General features: G+C 38.8%; 1 protein-coding gene across 11 annotated transcripts in view; it reads right to left on the bottom strand.

Moving 5' to 3' along the window:
* Positions 1-172: 172 nt before the first annotated feature.
* LOC113909714 (coiled-coil domain-containing protein 170-like) overlaps positions 173-24,186 on the bottom strand; it is a 52,451-nt gene continuing 28,437 nt past the window's right edge. For 7 of the 11 annotated variants that reach the window (XM_027571193.2, XM_027571191.2, XM_027571194.2 and 4 more), the window contains 6 exons: positions 16,684-16,819; positions 14,500-14,811; positions 13,342-13,542; positions 4,472-4,699; positions 3,432-3,653; positions 173-470 (listed from right to left, as the gene is read on the bottom strand). In XM_027571193.2, coding sequence (XP_027426994.1) covers positions 309-470; positions 3,432-3,653; positions 4,472-4,699; positions 13,342-13,542; positions 14,500-14,811; positions 16,684-16,819 — 1,261 coding nt within the window. In that variant the 3' untranslated portion in view covers positions 173-308. The remainder of the gene's footprint in view (positions 471-3,431; positions 3,654-4,471; positions 4,700-13,341; positions 13,543-14,499; positions 14,812-16,683; positions 16,820-24,186) is intronic. The other 4 variants (XM_027571198.2, XM_027571196.2, XM_027571195.2 and 1 more) reach the window with 2 other exon arrangements.

Below are 24,186 nucleotides of genomic sequence, written 5' to 3'. Positions count from 1 at the left end.
TAGAAATAGTCTATTAACTATAAATATAAATATTCCAATTAAGAACACAAGTTCTAATTAATATCCTGCTTAAAATACAGTTGATAATAAATATAATTAGATATATGTTCTAAGTAACAATCTAGACTAGACCATAAATAAATGTATAGAACAAGATAATGACAAAAAAATGCCAAATATTAAAGGAGAGAATTTTTCAAGTGAAAAATTCCCAATGCATTTTATTCATAATGTAGCCAATTCAAGATGCTGGAGGAAATGTCTATATCTTCTGTGTTCTTGTTGGCAGCAATGAAGACAGAGCTTTTTTATTTATTATCCTGTCCAGTCTCACAGTCAGATGCAATCTTCGATTTGTTAGATGCTTCATAATCTTGTATAATAAGCCTTAGATGATTGATGATTTCCTTGTCAGCTGTTCTCATGTTAAATCCCAACATCTTCATAATAGTTTCTCGAAAATCAGAAAGCTACAAAGAACCACCAAAAACATAAGATATATCATTAGTTTTGGTCACCTACTTATTGTGTACAATGAAAATGGTATCAGAAATGTAGTCTTATTAAACATTTCTTTATGAACTGTAACATTCTACATTCAAATTATATTTTTAAGGTAGAAATATGGTCTCTTCTCTTATAAGAACTCTTTATTTAAAAATATACTTTTCATTTTAAGATTTTATTTTTACACTTTATAGACTAAACCTAATTTTACTGCTGCCTGTTTTTCATCCCTAAGGAAATTCCTTTTTGGACTTTGGATTTGCTGTATGGTAATAGTAGTCCCCTAAACATCTCTCCACTCCTCCTCCCAAAACCATAGTGACCTTCTAAGGAAAGCAGTTATAACCACTCACAAATTATATCTAAAGCATAACTAGAGAATATCACAGAATTCAGTTTGCATATAAGTGGGGAAATAAATATCCTAAACCAGCAGAGGCAGCTCCTGAGCCCACACTGGAGGATGCAGCTGGTTTCCAGTGGTGTCCCAGAAATAGGACAATACATAAATGGGGAAATACTGAGAAGTCTACAACCTGGTGGGTCAGAAAACTGGCAAGTGGAAAGGAAGAGAAAAGGGCTTAGAAGCACATGAGACCAAAAATGGCAGCCTTTTTTTTTTTTTAAGATTTTATTTATTTTTAGAGTGAGAGCTCGTGCCCATAAGCGAGCTGGGGGAGGAGCAGAGAGGGAGGGAGAGGGAGAGAGAATCTGAAGCAGACTCCAAGCCCAGCACAGAGCCCAACGCGGGGCTCCATCCCATGACCACGAGATCATGACCTGAGCTGAAACCAAGTGTCCGATGCTTAACCAACTGAGCCACCCAGGCACTCCCAAAAATAGCAGTTCTGAAGGACAAGGTTTCTGAGGAGAGAGGGAGATACTTGGAAGGGTGAGATGTTCCTTGGAGGTTTGGAGATAAAGGAAAACAAAAAAGCAAACAGTGGAAAATAAGGTACTTCTATAAACAAGAGCACTGCAGAACCCGGTATCATATAACCTCCCACCGCAACAGAAAAGGCTTGATGTAAGACTTTAGAAACTGCACTCACTGCCAACACAAGAGGGTAGTATTGAGTTAAGAAACCAAGTAAGTAAACCCTGCCCTGTAACTACCCTAAAGTAGAAACACCTGAAATTGAAAGGGCAGGGCAATTAAAAGGACTTTTATCTTTATAGATTTTATTCATTTAATTGAGAGAGAGAGAGAGGAAGGAGCAGGAGGAAGGAGAGGGACAAGCAGACTCCCCACTGAACAGGGAGCCCACCCAGGGCTCATTCCCAGGACTTGATCCCAGGACTTTGGGATCATGACTGGAGCTGAAGGCAGACATCCAACCAACCGAGCCACCTAGGCACCCCAATTAAAAGGATTTTAAAGTGAATAGATAAATGGCAAGTAATATCCCTCCAAATTTCTTTAAGAAGAAAAGAGCATCATCCAAACAAGTCAGGAGATGAAAATACCCCCCCCAAAAAAAACTGCCACAGAGCAAAAGAAACATGTTTGACACAATACCTGATATGGATTACATTTTAGGGGCGCCTGGGTGGCTCAGTTGGTTAAATGTCTGACTCTTGATTTCTGGCTCAGGTCATGGGTCGTGGAATTGAGCCCCTCCATGGACTCTGTGCTCAGCATGGAGTCTGCTTGTCCCTCTCCCTCTGCTCCTACCCCACTCGCATGTGTGCATTCTCTCTCTCACTCACAACTAACTAAATAAATAAAATCTTTTAAAATTGTTTTCAAACAAGGATTTGCAGACATGGGGGGGGCAGGAACACCTCTATTTTGAACCAGAAATGTAGTAATTCAGAATACAAATGGACCAAAAAATGACATCCAATATGCCTTATAGATAAGGAAGATGTGGTGGTTGAACTCAGGCAAGAATAAGACAAAGTCATCTCAGAAGCAAAGAGTCAACTACAGAGTACCCAAAGGAGAAGAGATCTGACTGGAAATATAGTAAGGATATTGGGAAGAATAAAAACAAGAATATAAATATGCAGAAGTTTAAAAAGAGAAAACAAAAATAATATCATGATTTTATGTTTCAAGAATCTTTTAAGGTAATTGATTAAAGTTACATATATCTTAAGCTACCAGTAATAGAGATGTGGCATATAATTCCACAGTAGCCCCAAATTATCAGTTAGCCTTTTAAAAATTCTCTTAAGGGGCACCTGGATGGCACAGTCCTTTAAAGCGTCTGACTCTTGGTTTCAGCTCAGGTCGTGATCTCAGGATTGTGAGGTCGAGCCCCGAATCGGGCTCCAAGCTCAGTGCAGAGTCTGCCTGAGGTTCTCTCTCCCTCTCCCTCTGCCTCTGTCCTTCCCCTCGTCTCCCTCTTTCTTTCTAAAATAAATAAATAAATCTTTTTAAAAAAATTCTCTTACAACACCTGCTTTATAAATGTAGTGAAAATCTAGGCAAATTTAGAAGCACTACCCTCTTTTCCTAGAAACTGACTCAGCCCCAGACACATGGCTTCCCCTGAACTTCCATTCTCGGACATCTTTTTCCTCTTGTCATTGGTTAATCAGAGGATGTGTATGCAAACCTAAGTGAAGATAATCATATATGCCGCCCCTTGCTACTGTGGATTCACCAGGTATAGGCATTTGACCTAAGCTGAGCTTTCTTAGACCCTTTCCTGGCACTCTCTCTCCTGTTACAGACTCTCTAAACATAAAGCAAGCTCACACACACAGATGGTTAGAAAAGCTTTAGAAGTCTCCAGGCGCTGATCCTGTGGCCCAAGTGCAGCTCTTTCCCCCTCAGAGGTCTGGTTGTTTAACTCACCTTTGATTCCATAAGCCAACAAACTCCTTTTTGTCTGGCTTAGATAAGAGTCTAAGTTGAGATGGGTGTTGATCACTTTAACTCAAAGACTGTTGATATAATAATGAACAAAACAAACCTCATGTTTTTGTCCTGGAACTTTATCGAGTGTGCCCTTTGCTGTGCAGAACTCAGCAGGAGTGCCAGTGTCTAACAGCTGATGGACCTTCTCTTTGTCCCCTCTTGCCTCTTCCTTGGCAGAATCCAATGTAGTTTTCAAGTTGTCTGTTTTCATAACTGCCTTCCCTTTCATTGCTTCAACTCGTGTTAAAGATTGCCTAAGCTTTTCAATTGTTTTGTTCTGTGAGGGTATAAGGTTGGGGGAAAGGGAGATGACTAATTAGATCTCTTCTAAATAAAAGACAAGATGCATGATATAACCCATGCTTCTTTTCCTTCTTCTTCTTCTTTTTTTTTTTGGAAGATCTGATATATGGAAAAGAAAGAAAATTCCACAATTTATGAATTAAGAGGACATTTCTCAACCATCATACTCATCATAACAGTCACTGAGCACTTTTATAAACTAGGCACTTAGGATTTAAAGAGTTTTAATGAATATTCATGTCTCAAAAGTGTTAACAGCCTCTGTTAACCAAATTCAGAAATAGAGAAAATAACTGGCTTTGAAGCAAGATAACTATTTCTGATAAAATGGCAAAAAAAATTGATCCATTAGTATTTAGTGCACCTTTGGTTTAAGGCATAAAACATATGTTTGAAATACTATAAGTGAAGCTTGATATGGAGAAGATCCAAAGAGGAGCCTCCAAAAATGAATAAAACTTTTAACTATTACCCCAATAAGAAAGACCAAAGTAAGATGAAAAGAACAAGGACTCTAGAATCCTAGCATTTAGAATACCAGTTACCTTTGAGAAGTAGGAAAGAGAATAGGCTGTGGTGTGGTTGATATTACTCTGGTTTTTTAGATAAGTGGTAGATGTCCATGCATCTAATTTTATTATCCGATATGCTTTAATATTATATATACTCATGTGTGCATATAAAACAATTTTAATGTTAATTTTTTAAAAAATTCAATAAGAAACATGCAGCTAAAATAATAACAGACCAAAGCTGAAGAGAATTTTTGAAAGCCTCACTTCCTTTACTTACCTTAAGGACATTTACTCTTGTAAGTTGAATTTTCATACTTTTATTTGACAATTTCAAATCACTGAGCTGTTTCTGAAGTTTCTGAATTTTCTCCTCTAGTCTCTGAGTTGTAGCAATCTGTAAATTTTGCTGAATATTCAATAACGTTTGTTCCTCGTTGTCTTTCTCTAGCTGTCTGGACATCTTGCCATGCTCGTCTGTCCACGAATTCTTAGTCCCAGAGTTTTCCTTTGCAGAAATCAGCAGTGTTGAAATAAAGAAGTTGTACTTTAAGGTGGTGTTCCACACTAGCATACCAGATCTACTCTAGGCTAATAAACTGCAGACAGTAATACTTGTATACGTAAAATATTTTTTCACCATAGATACGCATTATTAAGGGTGCCTGGGTGTTTCAGTCGGTTAAACATCTGCCTTCAGCTCAGATCATGATCTCAGGGTCCCAGGATGGAGCCCCGCATCAGGCTCCCTGCTCTGCGGGAAGCCTGCTTTTCCCTCTCCCTTTGCCACTCCCCCTGCTTGTGCTCTCTCTCATTCACTCTGTCTCTCTCAAATAAATAAATAAAATCTTTTTTTAAAAAAGATATGCATTATTAAAATAACCTGGAAAATAAAATATGACAATAAAATTGATGGCTCAGTGCTAACAATTTTATAAATAACAGATGGCAACATAGATTATATCAACTTTTCTAGCAATGTATTATAAGGAAAGAAATATTTAAACATTCATACACAAAGATATTCTTTACATTGTTTATAACATGAAAAAATAGAAACAATGCAAATGTCAAAAAAAGAATAATTAGGGATGCCTGGGTGGTTCAGTCATTAAGTGTCTGCCTTCAGCTTGGGTCATGATCCCAGGGTCCTGGGATTGAGTCCCGCATCAGGCTCCTTGCTCAGTGAGGAGCCTGCTTCTCCCTCTCCCTTTGCTGCTCCCCCTGCTTGTGCTCTCTCTCTCTCTGACAAGTAAATAAATAAAAATCTTTTAAAAAAAAGAATAATTAAATAAAATACATATTATTGATTAAACATTCCCTAAAAGTCAAGTTTCAAAAATACTGGCTAAGAGAAAATACTAGTGATATAGCTAAAATGAAGGAAGCAGGATTAAGAAAAACTATGCCTATATGTTAACACTGGTTATCTTACAGTGGTAGGATTATTGGTGATTTTAATTATATTCTTTCTAGTAAGCTGTACTTTATGAAGTTATTACCAGCAAAAAAAAAGGGTATGCAAATCTAATAAAAATACCATATATTTTCATCATATATAAATCAAAAGCTAGTAAAATTTATATTAAAAAAGAACCACTGGTTCTTTGGAAAATAAAATAGATGCCCCGAACAAGCCTGGTTAAAGAGGGGCGCCTGGGTGGCTCAGTTGGTTAAGCGTCTGCCTTTGGCTCAGGTCATGATCTCAGGGTCTGGGGACTGACCCCAGCATAAGGCTCCCTGCTCAGCGGGGAGTCTGCTCTCTCTCCCTCTGATGCTACCCTCCCGCCCATGTGCATTCTCTCTCTCAAATAAATAAATATCTTTAAAAAAAAAGGAAAGAGAGAAAGTAAAAATACATAACATTAGGAAGGAGAAATATACAGAATGCATAGACAGAAAGTATGAAAATAATTCTAAAAGGATATTTTATAACTCAGTGGCAATAAGTTGAAAATAGAATAGAAATACATTATTTTCTAGAAAGCGATAATATGGAATCATGTCTGGAAAACTAAAAAAAAACCTAGTAAAGAAAACTATTGAATTTAATAAGTGAATTCAGTAGGATGGTAGGTAATTAATAAAAATATAAACATATCAAATGTGGGGCGCCTGGGTGGCTCAGTCAGTTAAGCCTCAGACTCTTGATTTTAGCTCAGGTCATTATTTCAGGGCCCTGCATTGGGCTCTGCAGTCATCGGGGAGTCTGCTTGAGATTTTCTTTCTCCCTCCCCCTCTGTCCCTCCCCCCAATGTGTGCATGTGTGCAAGATAAATAAATCTTTAAAAAAACCAACAAAACATACCAAATGCATTTATTTATATTAGTAATAGCCATTTCAAATAGAAATGGGGAAAATATGCTATTAACAATGGACAGAAAATCTATAAAAGACCTAGGAATAAATTTTACAAGACTTACATGAAGGACTTATAAGACTTATATGAAGAAAAGTATAAAATCCTATTATAGTATATAAAATAAAATCTGCTAAAGGGAAAGATGACATGTACCAAATTATCAAAAATTACCAATCACTAATATTATAAATATTAAACAACAGATATCTGAAATAGCAGGAAAAAAGTATGTTAATAGTCTTATTTTAAATACATATTGTGAAATATTGATATTCAAAAAGAATATTTTTAATTTGTCGAGAATTATATTACAAAGCTAACTGAGTAAATTGTAAACTGTATGTACAAATTGCCACTTTGACAGGTATACAGTTTACATTGAATAATTATACTCACGTAGTATTATCATTAACCTACTTTATTTCTGTCCTCTGTTGTTCCTTTAAATGTATTCTGTTGGGAGGCCCCTGGGTGGCTCAGTCACTTAAGTGTCTGCTTTCGGCTCAGGCCATGATCCCAGGGTCCTGGGATGGAGTCCCATATTGGGCTCCTCAGCAGGGAGTCTGCTTCTCCCTCTGCTCTCCCCCCTCCCTGCCCTGGCCCTGCTCTTTCATTTGCTCTTTTTCAAATAGATAAGTAAAATATTTTTTTAAAATGTATTCTGTTAGACTAATTCTTCATCTGCCACTAAATGAAATTTAGGACAAGGCCTTATTTTCTCTGATGACTTTCAGTTTTGTGTAAAAATTTTAACTTTACCTTTACTCACAGTGGTAGGTACTCAGGAGAGACGACATTAACTGATCAAGAAATTATAAAATAAAACAACCAAGTAGAAATATTAGATATGACAAATGAAGAGTTGAAATGAACAATGTAATAGATGAGATGAAAAGATGGATAAAATCTCGATTTAGGATCAAATTGAGTGAGTTGAAAGATCAGATTGAAAACTCTCCAAGGGGCGCCTGGGTGGCTCTGTCGTTAAGCGTCTGCCTTCCGCTCAGGTCATGGTCCCAGGGTCCTGGGATCGAGCCCCGCATTGGGCTCCCTGCTCCACAGGGAAGCCTGCTTCTCCCTGTCTTACTCCCCCTGCTTGTGTTCCCTCTCTAGCTGTGTCGCTATCAAATAAATAAATAAAATCTTAAAAAAAAAGAAAACTCTTCAGACAGGCAGGATAAAAGGATATTAGGATATAAACTATTAAAAAAAAAAAAAAAGCTGGGGCACCTGCCTGGCTCAGTCAGCAGAGCATGTGACTCTTGATCTTGGGGTTGTAGGTTTGAGCCCCACGTTGGGTGTAGAGATTACTTAAAAAAAATCTTTAAAAAAATTTAAAAATTAAAATAAAATGAAAATTTAAAAAAGCCAGGTGTATTAGGGTTCTCCCGAGAGACAATACCAGTCAAAGGTGTGTGTGTGTGTGTGTGTGTGTGTGTGTGTGTATAGTTGACCCTTGAACAAGACAGGTTAGAATTGTGTGGGTCCACTTCTACACAGATTTTTTTTTCAATAAATATATTGGGAAAACTTGTAAAGATTTGCAAGAATTTGGAAAAACCCATAGATGAACCACATAGCCTAGAGATATCAGAAAAATTTTTAAAAAGTTAGGTATGTCATAAATACATAAAATATATATAGAAACTAGTCTATTTTATCATTTGCTATCATAAAATATCACAAAGCTATTATAAAAAGTTAAAATTTATCCAAAATTACACAAATACCACAGATCATATGTGATACCATTCTCATTCAAGAGAAATATAAACAAACATGTAAATGCAATGTTAAATCAATAACTGCATAACATTAACTGCACTACATAGTGTACTACCATACTAATTTTGTAGCTATCTCCTGTTGCTATCGCAGTGAGTTCAAGTGTTGGGAGTATCTGTGATACTGATCATGTGTGAGCAGTTGGTCTCTCCAAGAAATTCCATATTGTGGTAAAAACTGATTTCTTGCAGTTCTTGCACATTTTTTCATCATGTCTAATGTAATACTATAAACCTTACGTAATACCATGGGACTCTACAAAGTATCAAATATGTTGGTCAAGTTTAGTGGTTATCTAAAAATAATTAGAACCAAGTAAAAGAAAACAGTATATTCAAAAAATGCAAAAATTAAAAATTTATGTATTTATTTATTTTTAAAAATTTTATTTATTTGAGAGAGAGAGAGAGCATGAGAGGGGGGAGGGTAGAGGGAGAAGCAGGCTCCCCACTGAACAAGGAGCCCAATGTGGGACTCGATCCCGGGACTCCAGGATCATAACCTGAGCCGAAGGCAGTCGTTTAACCAACTGAGCCACCCAGGCACCCCCAAAAATTAAAAATTTAGAGAACACCAACACAATTGGGGACTGAGGTCAACAACCAAAGGGACATGATATTCCTATAAATATTAAGTAAAAGAGGGTATGGTTCTTAAAGAACACCAACATAAGAATAAAACTAGAACATATAACTTTAAAACCAGGAAAAAAAATTATCTCTTAATAGAAACCAGGAAAATAGACCCCCCAACAAAAGGAAAGTAAAATATATGGAAATTATGAAATAAGTTGGGATAATCACATGCTAATATAATAATTGCAATAAAGATAAATATGTTAAATTCACCAATTGGATACTCTCCAATCTGATTTTTAAAAAATATAACCATATACTCTCTTTAATCACAAAGATGGAGAAAGGCAAAAAATAAAAGGATAAAAAGATATATCAGGTACACATGAACAAAAAGAACATTGTATAATTAGTAACCATAATTTCTGAAAATGGAGAATTTAAGGCAATATTTTATAAAGCACAAAAAGGAGAATGTATATAGTGTTTAAAAGAACAAGAGAGCAAATATCATCATAAGTGCACCTGCTCCTATAAAGCATAAGATGACAGAAGTGCAAAGATACATGGATGAACAAAAAATTATTCTTTGAGAATTAGGATACCTTTTCCAGAATCAAGGATACAAAAATCATCAGAGATACTCACAATTTGAACCATACAAATAATATGCTTGAGCATTAGCTATATATGGAACTTTATACCCAACAGAGAACACATTCTTATAAGCACACATGGAACAGTTACCAAAATCAACGAAGTATTAAGCCATGTAAGAAGTCTCAGTAAATTCTCAAGGATCATATACTGCCAGCGTGTTGTAATAAAATACAAAATTTTTAAAATCCCATACATCTGGAAACTTAAAAACATATTACTATATTTAAAATGAAAAATAAGGAAAATATTGGTCAAATGTTGTTCAAGGTCAACCACTAAACTTGACCAATATTTTGTCAATATTTGTGAAACAAAGCTAAAGTACCTCTTGACAGAAAAATTTATCATTTAAATTATGATTTGAATAAGTACATTTATCAGGATATGTGAAAGGTTAAACATAAACAAGTTGCTCTTATTCTTTCTCTTCTTATTCTTCCTTTCCTTTCTTTTTCTCTCTGGACAACTCAGTCCTAAAGCCATTAAGTGGGCAGAACAAGGTAGGCTCCAGAATGATGAGAGAAATGCTGTGACCCAAGCAGGATGACAAAAGTGGGCACAGAGGAGGGCTGCCCTGCAGAGGGACTCAGAGTCTGACTGGAGGGAGAGGAGAGCCCACGTGGAGAGGTGACCTGCCATGGAGTGTAAGGGCCTAGGCAGGGTGAGGAAGACATGCACACAGTTTTGGAAATTAACAAGTATAGACTGGAACCCAAATAGGAAAATGAGTAAAGGAAATAAACAGGCAAGGACTAAAAAGCCTAAAGACAAAATCATAAAGGAAATGCCCCAACTCATTAATACTTAGAGAAATGCAAATTAAATTAGCAATCACTTCATACCCAGTGGAATGGGAAAAATTAGGAAGCTGGTTAATGCCAAGAAATTACAAAAACGTGGAGATTCAAGATCCCTCATGTATCTCTGGTGGGACTATTGTTCTGTGAGAGCTGACTGACTGACTGGCAGTACTTAATCAAATTAAGTGTACATATACTCAATGAGCCACCAATTCCAATCTTGAGCAAACACTCCTAAGAAATTTTCCCACAGGTCTATAGGGGAACTTTTACAAGGATGCTGGTAGCAGTGTTTGTGGTGGCAGAAGGACAGAGGTAACCAGGGTATTATTCATCACTGAGGAGTGGACAGGCAGAGCATGGCAGATATGCACTCTGGAGAACTCCATGCAATAGACAGAAGCAATGAACTAGATGAACACATAGCAACCCTAAGTGGATCTTAAAAATATAATGCTAAGGGGCGCCTGGGTGGCTCAGTCATTAAGTGTCTGCCTTCGGCTCAGTTCTGGATCCCAGGATCCTGGGATCGAGCCCCACATCAGGCTCCCTGCTCGGCGGGAAGCCTGCTTCTCCCTCTCCCACTCCCCCTGCTTGTGTTCCCTCTCTCACTGTGTCTCTCTCTGTCAAATAAATAAAATCTTTAAAAAAAAATACAGCGCTAAGTAATAGAATGAGGTTTTGCCATAGTACCATTTATGAAAATTAAAATATGTGCATAAAATTATATTTAAGAGAACATATACAATTGACCCTTGAACAACATGGGTTTGAATTGTGTGAGTCCACTTATACGCAGATTTTTTTGAGACATATGGTACAGTACTGTCGATGTATTTTATGATCTTTCTTAACATTTTCTTTTCTCTAGCTTACTTTATTGTAAGAATACAGTATATACAAATATGGAATACAAACTATGTGTTAATTGACTGTGTTATTAGTAAGGCTTCTGGTCAACAGTAGGCTATTAGTAGTTAAGTTTTGGGGGAGTCAAAAATTATACATGGGGATTTTTGACTGCATGGGGAGGGTGTCAGTGACCCTAAACCCCACATTGTTCAAGGGTCAACTGTATAAACAAAAAGATATACATTAAACTCATTAGATTGATCTCCTTTGTTTTTGTTTTAAGTAGGCTCCACACTGTGAGGGGCTTGAACTCTCGACCCTGAGATCAAGACTTGAGCTGAAATCAAAAGTTGGATGCTTAACCGACTGAGCCACCTAGGCACCCCGGATTGATTTCCTTTGGAAGAGGGAATGGGAAAATGGACTTAAATGGAATAAATAATAATAAATAAGAGAAAGCCCTTCCATGGCCCAAGATAATGTGTTATGAACCATAGAGTTTGATTAACTCAATCTTCTGTATTTGAGGTCCAAATTGTGAGGAGTAGAGAGGCAAAGGAATCCAAGAAACCAACATTTAAAAAAAGGGGGGGGGTGCTCAAACTTACTAGTTAGTAATCAAGTAAACGTTAAAACTGTACTATTTTAATCCAACTCTCTCTCTCTGTCTCTAAAAGAATGACATCTCCAATGCTGGCTAGGCTATGAAGAAGAAAGAGGTACTCCTATATTTCTATTTGGAAAGTGAATTCCTTCTGCCTTTTGGAACTAATATTTTGGCAGTAGCTATTAAAATTTAAAATACTCATAAACTGTGATCCTACAATTTCACATTTAGAACTCAATCCCACAGGGGGAGAAAGCACCAATGTAGAAAGATAAATATATAAGTCTATTTATTGCTCCATTATTTGGAGTGGTATAAAAGGTGGAAATATTTTGATAGTCCATCGATTGGGAACTGATCAAATAAATAAGTTATATATACTCTGTGGACCACCATGCAGCTATTAAAGGAATGAGTTAAATCTGTATCTTTTAACCTAAGGAAAAACCATGAGGTACTTAACTTTTTACTATGTTAAGAAGAGTATTTGACTAGCATAGTCCCAGTTTTATAAAAATACCACCACCTGTATATATGTACTTGTATATTTCCATAAGCATGGCAATAGTTGTAGAAGATATATACACTACTGGTTACTGAAGTGAGATGAGCAGAAAGAAAGTTGGGGAAAATTATTCTTTCTTCAAACCTTTTAACCTGATTTCAAGAGTTGTAGAAAGCATGTGTTACTTGAATATTCTTAAAATTTAATATAGTGTTTTAAAATGTTTACAGGGAAATGAATAATCATTGATTACATATTCAGGAACAGAGGTAGGAGCTGGATTTATACTTAGACTCTGTGGAGAACATAGTTAATATCACTTCACTAAGCACTGGAAGTTTTCTAAACTCAGTGCTCCATGCATAAATGATGAATGAGTGTAATGAAAGACTAAATGAGTGAGTGGTGAGTGAATGAGTGAGATAACGCCTTGAGCCACAGCAATTACAGAAATAGTGTAACATTGGTATGATGTGACAAGCAATTTTATTAAGAGATAATGAAATAGAATTTTTTAAAAATCTCCTGAAAACAAATTATATTGTACCCTTCCTGTTTCCACCCCATTCTTAGAATTGACACTTTCATGTCTTCCTTACAGATGCAGAGAAGTGAAGAGTAGAGAAGGTACTGGTCTAATAGTAATTACCGAGGAATAGCATCACTGGCCCCTTCCTGATACTCCTCAGATCTATTGACACAGTGCCTGATGTGCTACCTGTACAGTTATTCCTTTGAGCTCCTTTCCTTCTAATCCGCTTTTTAAAGTACATTAAGAAATACACTATGCCCTCCAATGAATACGGAATATGTGTGTATTAGAGAAATGAGAGATATGGAACGAGGAGAGGCTTTTTGATAAAAGCAGGTTTAAAGGTTTGTAGCAAATTTTCTTTTTCCAATATAAAGTATAAATAGTATTAACAGCTTTAAACATTAGATAATATAATAAAATATGATCATTTTCATTGTCAAAGAAATGCCTTATGCAGGAAATTCTTACTTTATTCCTGTCCAAGTCTAAACTCTCTTGAAAGAAGTCATTTACAGCAGTTTTTCCTTCCAGACGTTTCAAGGCTCTTTTTTGTTCCCTACACCTGTCTTGCATCTGGGACGGTTCTCTAGCGGCTTCTTCAGAGTGACGTGGCAGCTGCTGTAGGCGCTGAGTGAGCGTCAGAATTTCCTGCTGTAGGCCTTCAGTCCTCTGTGGGGAGGAAGGATAGCTCAACCTCCTGAGGGCCCATGATCTCCACTTCATTTCAAAGCTATGTGCAAGTTCTACTGATACTGACACGGTAGTAACGCTATATTACTACCTGGTGAGCTGGAAAGACTTAAGATTTGACACGTATCAGCCGGTTTTAGAGGAAAAAATGAAAAGGTTTGATACACAAAATGAGACATTTTAGTTAGTACTGAGAAATAAAGTTGTATAATGAATTTTAAGCAAAAAGTGAAAGAAAAAATTGGAACTCTACAATAAACAGACTGCAGCAGATTTTACGAACACTTGAACCTAAGCAATACCTATCTTCGTTTGAATTTTAAGGTGAGGAAGCATGAAATTTTACTCAACTGATTTGGATATGACAAGGAGATATAGCCACAGAAACCTGCTGGTTCAATCTTTTCATAGAGTCGGCCAATTGATTCAAACAAAGAACTGATCTGACAGTGTATTTACTGCACAGGCTGACCTGACCAGGATTTAGGCATGATGGACACATTATCTTCACCATACCACTATTTCTAAGCCAGGATTCACTGAGCTTACACTGAACTGTACTAAGCATTTATCATGTGTTAATCCATTTAATCCTTACCACTCTGATAGGAGCTATGCCCTTCCAGCCCCCACCCCCACCCCATCCCACCAAATTTTACCAATGAAACTGAGGCCCAGAGAGGATAAGTAATCTACCCAAGAGCACACAGCTGGTAATGGCTGAGCTGGGATTCATACCTGGGCTCTCTGCTCTTAACAAACACACTACACTACCTCTGCTGTAATAATGGACACCCTCTTCCCTTTTACATTGTAGTAGTAAAAATAAAATCAAAGTTAAAATGCAGAGCCACAGAATTTCCTAAATCAGCTAATATCAAAATTGACGTTAAAAGAAACAAGTTTGAAAGAATGACTTGTCGTCAATACACCTACAAACTTCCAAGATCTCTCTTTTGCACCAATTTCCTGAATCCTCTCTTTCACAGCTTGCTCGGTGGCTGGTATGGGGACAACACTGTTGCTCAGAAGAGTAGCCAACTGACTGAGGAATTTCTGATAGTGGGATCGTGCAGTTTTGGTTTCCCAGCCGAATGAATGTGGAGGTCTGTCCAATTCATATTTTTGTTTTTCCTTATGGATTGAATCTTCTTGACGCTTATTCCAAATATTCCGCCCATCTTTTGGTCCTTCAGAGTGAAAAATGTCTCTTTCAAAGTTCTTGGTCAGGATAGCTTCACCTTTATCCTAAATATGCCAACACACATGTTAAACTTCCCATTCGGAGTTTAATATGGAGACATTTACTTCCTTTTTTGAAATATAAATATAGTCATAATACAAAACTTTAGGAGCAAGGTCCTCAAAAGAAATAAAGAGTTATGGAGTCATAAGAGAGACAAGGGCATACTCAACAGAGCAAACTAGAACATCAAGAGGTATTAAAGTGATCATACGGAGAAACTGGTTTGGGAACATAGGAAATTGAGCTTGGAGAAGCACCTAACCAAACAGCCTCAGTTTATGAAGTTACACTCTTTACAGAAAATTTTGAGCTAATAAGTGTAGAAAGAATGACAGAAATTTTAAAATCAGCATTTTGCATCTAATAAAATAACTGTTTCAGGCAAGGATCACCAATGAATGTTAAGATAATGAAGTGAAAAGTTGGGGGGGAAATGGATATTTCCATAAAGACTTCATTAGGGTTATAGAACGTGACTTAGTAGTAACAGTTTTGATGATGTAAAAGTATAAATGAAAGAAGTCCCATTCTTTCCCCCAACCTTTCCCTTGTGCTCCTGTAATCATCCTGCTTCCATTGTAAATAGCCTGAGGGCGGGCCGGGAGGCTGATGCTTGTACTTCTTTCCCAATCTCCCACAGGAACATTTTACCTTTATAAATTCTAGCCTTCTTTCCACCTTCTTGACACCTTCAACTCTAGAAGCTGAGTAAATAGGTTCCATTTCTGGGCTTTTTGTCATGTGAAACTGAGAAATAGAAAGAGGGCTAGAATTGTTGAAGTAATGATGGGTTTACATCACTAAAAGGCTAGAAGAGACAGAATAAAAGGGCAATGGGAGAAACGGTCAGAGTTGCATGCACGCTGGTTTGGGAGAGTTTTTCAAGAATGTGACAGATTAGTGAGAGAAGTGGAAAAAAATGGTAAGTGTTATTGTGAATTACTTAAGAGGGGCAATTAAAAATTGGAATTACTTTAAATTACTTTGAAGGTAGTTGCTGAATTTGTTTAAATGGAAACCCTCTGGGGCGCCTGGGTGGTTCAGTCGTTAAGCATCTGCCTTCAGCTCAGGTCATGATCCCTGCATCAGGCTCCCTGCTCCGGGAGCTTGCTTCTCCCTCTCCCATTCCCCCTGCTCGTGTTCCCTCACTAGCTGTCTCTCTCTCTCTCTCTCTCTCTCTGTCAAATAAATAAATAAGATCTTTTAAAAAAAAATAAAAATTAAAAAAATAAATGGAAACCTTCACATTAATTGGATTATAATGGACCTTGTCTTACATTCAGATTACATAATAAACTGTTACAGTCTAAGGATTTCAAAATAAACTTTCACCACTTCCTTGACAACAGAGTGGCTCCCATCCTCCTCCAACATTTTTCTGTAAAACCTCTACTCATCCTGTGAATTGCTATCTACTAGGGACCAGGCTCCTCTCTTCCTTCTAAACCCAACTGATGCCATAAATCTAGATTTCAAGGTCCAATATAGATGATCCACCAATTTAGCTTTGTGATTCCTGTGCCTTGGTTTCAATGACTCTCACTTACACCTCTCTTCAACCCTTACATTCAGAGCCCAAAACCCAGTTGTTGTCAGCAGCAGGAAGTAACCCATACCAGAAATGTAAAATTCCAACACTTCATTCTCTAACCACCACCTCCCCAGTTCTCTCTCAGCTTGGTTCCCTGCAGAATCAGAGCCTTGTGCCTTCTCTCTGTCCTTCAGAAAGGCTTTCAGTCAACCACACTGCACTGCTTCCTCTGATCCTCCATAAGAAGGAGACCAACTACTCAACATTTGCCAATCATCTCTTGGAGTAACGCAAGGTAATAAAATTCCTGTTTCTTTAAAAGTCACTCAAAATTTATTCTCACCTTCTTCATGAAACTATCCAAGGGATCTTCTTGTCCTTTCATATTCATATAAGGGGTGAATCCATCAGTACCTGCTAACTTTTTCTCCAAAAGGCCTGCTTTTCGTTCTGCCTTTTCTCTTTCAAACAGATGTACTCTGTATAAGATATCAGTAGGTAACAACATCATGAAACCAACTCAGTTTTCAAACTTCAATTAAAAATAATTAAAAGAAATAATCCCCACTTAAAATGTATTAAATATGTGTACCAAGTAGAAATGTACTTTCTATGAAAAGAGCTGTGCAGTTACCCATATATTTCTAGGGAAAGACTAGAAATGACAGAGAAACGGAGAGGAAAACAATCCAGTGCTAAGTCCTCTGGTAGTTCCCCTGGGGAAGGTCAATTTTTAAACCATCCTTTTCAAGGGGAAATTTGAGCATGAATATTTGACTGCCACTATTGATAACACTGTAATGATTAGGAGGTTCCACAGGGATACAAGTACTCCTATTTTAATAACACCTGAAGGGCTCTTCCACTGGGATTTGATAAGAGGAAAGGGAATTAGAATAATGAAGCAGCAATAAAGAATAGCTTATGTAAAACCTTGTTTTATTATCAAATATACAAATAGCTAATTATTTGCTTTTTGGAGTTTTTTGTTGTTTTGTTTTTGTTTTTTTAAAGATTTTATTTATTTATTTGACAGAGAGAAACACAGTGAGAGACGGAACACAAGCAGGGGGAGTGGGAGGGGGAGAGCAGGCTTCCTTCAGAGCAGGGAGTCGGATGCAGGGCTTGATCCCAGTACCCTGGGATCATGACCTGAGCCAAAGGCAGACGCTTAACAACTGAGCCACCCAGGCACCCCTGGTTTTTGTTTTGATTACTAATGGCTAGGTTTGATAATATTTTCTATCCTGTACCCATAGTTAGGTTAAAGTTTCAATCTATCTTCTACGTTTTTTTTTCCTCATCTAAGAATTATAGCTTACAGAATTAGTGAATTTGGATCAGTTCAAAAGAAATTATTTGTATTATCCAAACAGAAAATTTTACCTTAAAAGGTTATATTAGAGACATGCAGAACACACTCAAAAGTTCTAACATACCTATAACTATAACCCTAGAGTGAGAGTAGAGATACAATGGGATAAAAACAATATTTGAAAAAATAATTCCGAAGATTCCAAACCTGATGAAAGACATAATTGATAGATTCCATAAATTCTGTAAATCCTCAGCAGGATAGATACAAAGAAAGCCACACCAAGACACATCGTAGTCAAACTGCTACCAATAAAAAGCATACATTATTCCCTTCAAAGTTACAACAATAAGATTGACTAACTTTTCAACAGAAACTATAGAAATTAGAAGAGAATTGGATGACATCTTAGAATGCTATAAGAAAAAAAACACTGGCAACCCAGAATCCTATACTCAGAAAAAAAAAAAAGCCATTGAAAAAATGAAAATGAAAATAATATAGTTTCAGAAGAAAAAAATGGAAAAACTATCAGAGGAAACGCATTATAAGAAACACCAGAGGGCATTCCAGTCCAAGATGGTGACATGGGAAGACCCTGGGCTCACCTACATCTATTTGTACAGCAATTCGGCCTGAGGGGGAGTTGAGGGCTGACTGAGCAGCTTTTGCACAACAGAGGATGCGGAGACCACATGGAGAGGCAGGAGAGACAGAGATGCCTTGACTGATACCTCTGCAAGCTCTGGGTCACTGGCCCATGCCAGCCCCAGGTGCCCTGGGGCTTGGAGGGATAGCTGGAGTTTGGAAAAGCAACTGGAATGTGGAGGAACTAGCCCTGGAACCCTGCCCAGGGTAAGGGAGCTACTGGAACTCTCTCTGGGTCAGAGAGGCTGGTAGGTGGCACAGTTTGTGTTCCCTCTCCACCTTGGTGATGAAGATGGGAGCAGGGTTCCAGATGCTGTGGTTGACCTGCTGCCTCAGTGAGCACTGGGAGCCTGGCCCACACCCACCTCAGATGCCCTGGGGCATGGAGGAACAACCAAGGTTTCAAAGAGCAGCTAGGGTGTAAAGGAGCTAGATCTAGAAACTTGCTGGGCAGTGAGGGAACCGGTGGAGCTCTCTCTGGGTAGAGGGGCTGGGGAGCACCAGGGTTTACATTCTTCTTTTACCTTAATGGTGTGGATAGGGAAGGGTCCAGGCACCATGGCCAGCGTGTCACATCAGCAAACCCCATGCCCCTGGCCCACATCAGCCCCAGATATCCTGGGGCACAGAAAAGCCACAGTTTAAAAGAGGAACAAAATAGAAAAGAGCCAGTCCTAGAACTCTGAAAAACAGCAGGGGGAGCTGCTAGAACTGTCCATTTTGAAGGGGCTGGTGAGCACCACAGTTACATTCCCCATCCACCTGATAGTGTGGTTGAGGACCACACTAGTGAACAAGGTCCAGGCACCATAGCCAACCTACCACCTCAGTGAGCCCCAGGCCCCTCGCCCACACCAACCCCAGCTTTCACACAAAGGCAGCCCTAGTGTGGCACACGCTGGACACCTCCGGTTCAGCAATCACTAGAGTTCCAGCCTAATGGCTGGATCATGGAGAGGCAGGAGAGACAGAGATGCCTTGACTGATACCTCTGCAAGCTCTGGGTCACTGGCCCATGCCAGCCCCAGGTGCCCTGGGGCTTGGAGGGATAGCTGGAGGGATAGCTGTAGTTTGTATCACCAAGGTGATACAAGCACAAAGCACCTGGAAAATTCCAGGGCCACACCAATTCAGCTCCAGACAGCTTACTAGGGTACCCCCAGTGCAGAGTACTCTGGGACCTCCTAGCTAATGCCTGCTTTGGCTTAGCTGCCTTGCCACAGTACCCCCTGCAAAGAACACCCTGGGAACTCCCAACCCATGCTCGCCTCAGGTCCAGCTGCCTTGCCAGAACATCTTCTGCATGGGGCACTCTGGGACCCCAAGTCCACACCCCACCTCAGCTCCAGCCACCCCACCACGGAGCCTCCTGTACAGAGCATCCTGGGACAACCTGGTCCATGCCAACCTCCATTCTAATCAACCCAACAGGGCACCCTCTGCACTGAAAACCCCAGGACATCCCAGCTTTCACCCACTTCTGCTTCAGCTGTCCTCCCAGGGTAGCCCTGTGCAGCACCCCAGAATCCCCTGGCCCATGCCCTGCCTTGGCTCTAGCTGCCCTGCCAGAGCATCCTCTGCACAGAGATATCCAAGATGTCTGGTTTGTACCCACTTCAGTTTCAGCTATCCTGCCAGGGGGCCTCTGCACAGAGAACCCAGGGATCACCCCAGCCTCTGCCCACTTAAGGTTTAGCTGTCCTGCCAGGGCAATCTGCATGAAGAGCCCCAGGACCCACTGGTTTGCACTTGCTTCAACTTCAGCTGTCCTGCTGTTGCACTGTCTGCACAGAGTCCTGGGACCACCCAGGTCCACACTCACTTGAGCTCCAGCCATCCCAGCATGGTAGCCACAGCACAGAGGGCACTGGGAACCCCAGCCCATGTGAGACAGAGCTCCAGCCAGCCAGCTAAAGTCACCAGGCACACATAGTATACAGGAGATGACATTACACAAGACCATTCCTTCAAGTTTGTTTATTTATTTATTTATCTATCTATCTATTTATTTATTTATTTATTTATTTATTTTTTAAGATTTTACTTATTTATTTGAGAAAAAGAGAATGAGAGATAGAGAGCATGAGAGGGAAGAGGGTCAGAGGGAGAAGCAGACCCCCGCTGAGCAGGGAGCCCGATGTGGGTCTCGATCCCGAGACTCCAGGATCATGACCCGAGCCGAAGGCAGTCGCTTAACCAACTGAGCCACTCAGGCGCCCAAGACCATTCCTTCAAGTTTGGAAGAGGTAGTTGTCCTGCTTAATTCATAGAAACAGACAGTCCAGCAAAATGGGGAGACAGAGAGATATCCTCTGAATGAGCAAACAAGACAAAACCCCAGAAAAAGAACTAAATGAAATGGAGATAAGCAATATGCCTGATAGAGAGTTTAAAGTAATGATCATAAAGATGCTCACCAGATTGGAAAGAAGGGTAGACTCAGTGAGAACTTCAACGAAGAGATAGAAAATATAAAAGAGAACCATCAGAATTGAAGAATACAATAACTGAAATGAAAAATACACTAGAGGGAATTAACAGTAGATTAGAGGATGCAGAAGAATGTATCAGCAATCTTGAAGACAAGGTAATGGAAAGAACCCTAGCTGAACAGCAAAAAGAAAAAGAATTTCTTAAAAAAGAGGATAGGTAAGGAATCTCTTGGACAACATCAGGCAAACAAACATTTGCATTATAGGGGTTCCAGAAGGAAAAGCGAGAAAGGAAAAGAAAAGTTATTTGAAGAAATAACAGCTGAGGGGTGCCTGGGTAGCTCATTTGGTTGAGCATCTGCTTTCAGCTCAGGTCATGATCCCAGGGTCCTGGGATCGAGCCCTGCATTGGGCTCCCTGCTCAGTGAGGAGCCTGCTTCTCCCTCTCCCTCTGCAGCAACCCCTGCTTATGCTCGCTCACACACTCCCTGTCAAATAAATAAATAAAATCTTAAAAAAAAAAAAAAGAATAACAGCTGAAAAATTCCCTAACCTGGGGAAGGAAACAGACATCCAAGTTCAGGAAGCATGGAGAGCTCCAAACAAGATGAACTCAAGGAGGTCCAAATCACCAACACATAATAATTAAATGTCAAAGGTTAATGATAAAGAGAGAATTTTAAAAGCAGGAAGAAAGAAGCAACTAGTTACATACAAGGAAATCCCCATGAGGCTCTCAGCTGATTTTTCAGCAGAAACTTTGCAAGCCAGAAAGGTGTGGCAAAGAGCTAAAAGGAAAAAACCTACAACCCAAAGTAGTCTACCTAGCAACTTTATCATTCAGAATTGAAGGAGAGATAAAGAGTTTCCCAGACAAACAACAGTTAAAGGAGTTCTTCACCACCAAACGAGACTTACAAGAAATGTTAAAGGGACTTCTTTAAGTGAAAAAGAAAAGGCCATAATTAGAAATAACAAAAATATAATAAAAAGATATAAAATATATGACAGCATATATATATAAGACATGGAGGAGAGAGTAAAAAAAAAAGTTCTTTTAGAATATGTTCAAACTTGGGGTGCCTGGGTGGCTCAGTCATTAAGCATCTGCCTTCAGCTCAGGTCATGATCCTGGGATCCCAGGATTGAGCCCTGCATCAGGCTCCCTGCTCCATGGGAGGCCTGTTTCTCCCTTTCCCACTCCCCCTGCTTGTGTTCCCTCTCACTCTGTCTCTCTCTGTCAAATAAACAAATAAAATCTAAAAAAAAAAAAAAGAATGTGTTCAAACTTAAATCAACTTACTATAAACTGCTATATATTTAGAGTCCTATATTTGAACCTCAAAGCAACCACAAACCCAAAACCTATGATAGATACACAAAAAATAGAGAGAAAGTATTCAGGCATAACACTACAGAAAGTCATGAGTCACAAGGAAAGGGGATCTGAGGAGAAAATAGAATAACTACAAAAATAACCGGAAAACAATTAACAAAATGAAAATAAATACATACCTATCAATAATTACTTTTTTTTTAAGATTTTATTTATTTGACAGAGAGAGACACAGTGAGAGAGGGAACACAAGCAGGGAGAGTGGGAGGGGGAGAAGCAGGCTTCCCGCAGAGCAGGGAGCCTGATGCAGGGCTCGATCCCAGGAGACCTGAGCCGAAGGCAGACACTTAACAACTGAGCCACCCAGGCACCCTTCGATAATTACTTTAAATGAAAATGTTCTAAATGCTCCAATCAAAAGACAAAGTGTGGCAGAATGGATTAAAAAAAAACCCAAAACAAGAGCCATCTATATACAGCTATAAGAGACTCACTTCAGACCTAAAGACTCATATGGACTGAAAGCGAAAGGATGGAGAAAGATATACCATGCAAATAGAAATGAAAAAAAAAACCCGAAAAGCCAGGATAGCAAAACTTATAACAGACAAAATGGACTTTAAAACAAAGCCTATAACAAAAGACAAAGAAGGGCATTACATAATGACAAACAGGTCAATTAAACAGAAGTATATAACAACTGTAAATATCTATGCAACCAAAATTGGAACATTTAAATACATAAAGTAAATATTAACAGACATAAAGGGAGAAACTCATAGTAATATAGTAATATTAGGGGACTTTAACACCCCAGTAACATCAGTGGATAGATCATCCAGGCAGAAAATCAGTAAGGAAACAGTGTATTGAATGATATATTAGATCAGATGGACTTGACAGATATATAGAGAACAGTCCATCCAAAACAATGGAATACACATTCTTTTTCAGGTTCCCATGGAACATTCTCAAGGATAGATCACATGCTTTGAAACAAGTCTCAATAAATTTAAGAAGACTGAAACCATATTATGCATCTTTTCTGACCACAATAGTGTGAAACGTTCCATGCTCATGGATTGGAAGAGCAAATATTGTTAAAATGTCTAAGCTACCTAGAGCAATCTATACATTCAATGGAATCCCTATCAAAATACCATCAACTTTTTTCACAGAGTTGAAACAAATAATCCTAAAATTTTATGGAACCAGAAAAGACCGTAAGTAGCCAGAGGAATGTTGAAAAAGAAAACCAAAGCTGGTGGCATCACAATTCCAGACTTCAAGCTCTATTACAAAGTTGTAATCATCAAGACAGTATGGTACTGACACAAAAACAGACACATAGATCAATGAAACAGAATAGAGAACCCAGAAATGGCCCTTCAACTCTGTGGTTAACTAATCTTCAACAAAGCAGGGAAGAATATCCAATGGAAAAAAGACAGTCTCTTCAACAAATGGTGTGGGGAAAACTGGACAGCCACATGCAGAAGAATGAAACTGGGCTATTTCCTTACACCATCCACAAAAATAGACTCAAAATGGATGACAGACATAAATGTGAGACAGGAGTCCATCAAAATCCTAGAGAACACAGGCAGCAACCTTGGTGACCTCAGCTGCAGCAACTTCTTGCGAGACACTTCTCCAAAGGCAAGGGAAACAAAGGCAAAAATGAACTAGTGGGACTTCATCAAGATAAAAAGCTTTTGCACAGGAAAAGCAAACAGTCAACAAAACCAAAAGACAACTGACAGAATGGGAGAAGATATTTGCAGATGACATATCAGATAAAGGGCTAGTTTCTAAAATCTGTAAAGAATGTATCAAACCCAACACCCAAAGAACAAATAATCCAATCAAGACATGGGCAGAAGACATAAACATTTCTCCAAAGAAGACATCCAAATGGCCAACAGACACACGAAAAAATGCTCAACATCACTCAGCATCAGGGAAATACAAATCAAAACCACAATGAGATACTACCTCACACCAGTCAGAATGGCTAAAATGAACAAGTCAAGAAACGACAGGTGTTGCCGGGGATGTGGAGAAGGGGAAACCCCCTTACACAGTTGGTGGGAATGCAAGCTGGTGCAGCCACTC

The sequence above is a fragment of the Zalophus californianus genome, chromosome 6 (genome assembly GCF_009762305.2).
Source record: "Zalophus californianus isolate mZalCal1 chromosome 6, mZalCal1.pri.v2, whole genome shotgun sequence".
NCBI classification, from domain to species: Eukaryota; Metazoa; Chordata; class Mammalia; order Carnivora; family Otariidae; genus Zalophus; species Zalophus californianus.
The sequence above is the reverse complement of the archived record's forward strand: the minus strand, read 5'-3'. Positions and strand labels throughout refer to the sequence as shown.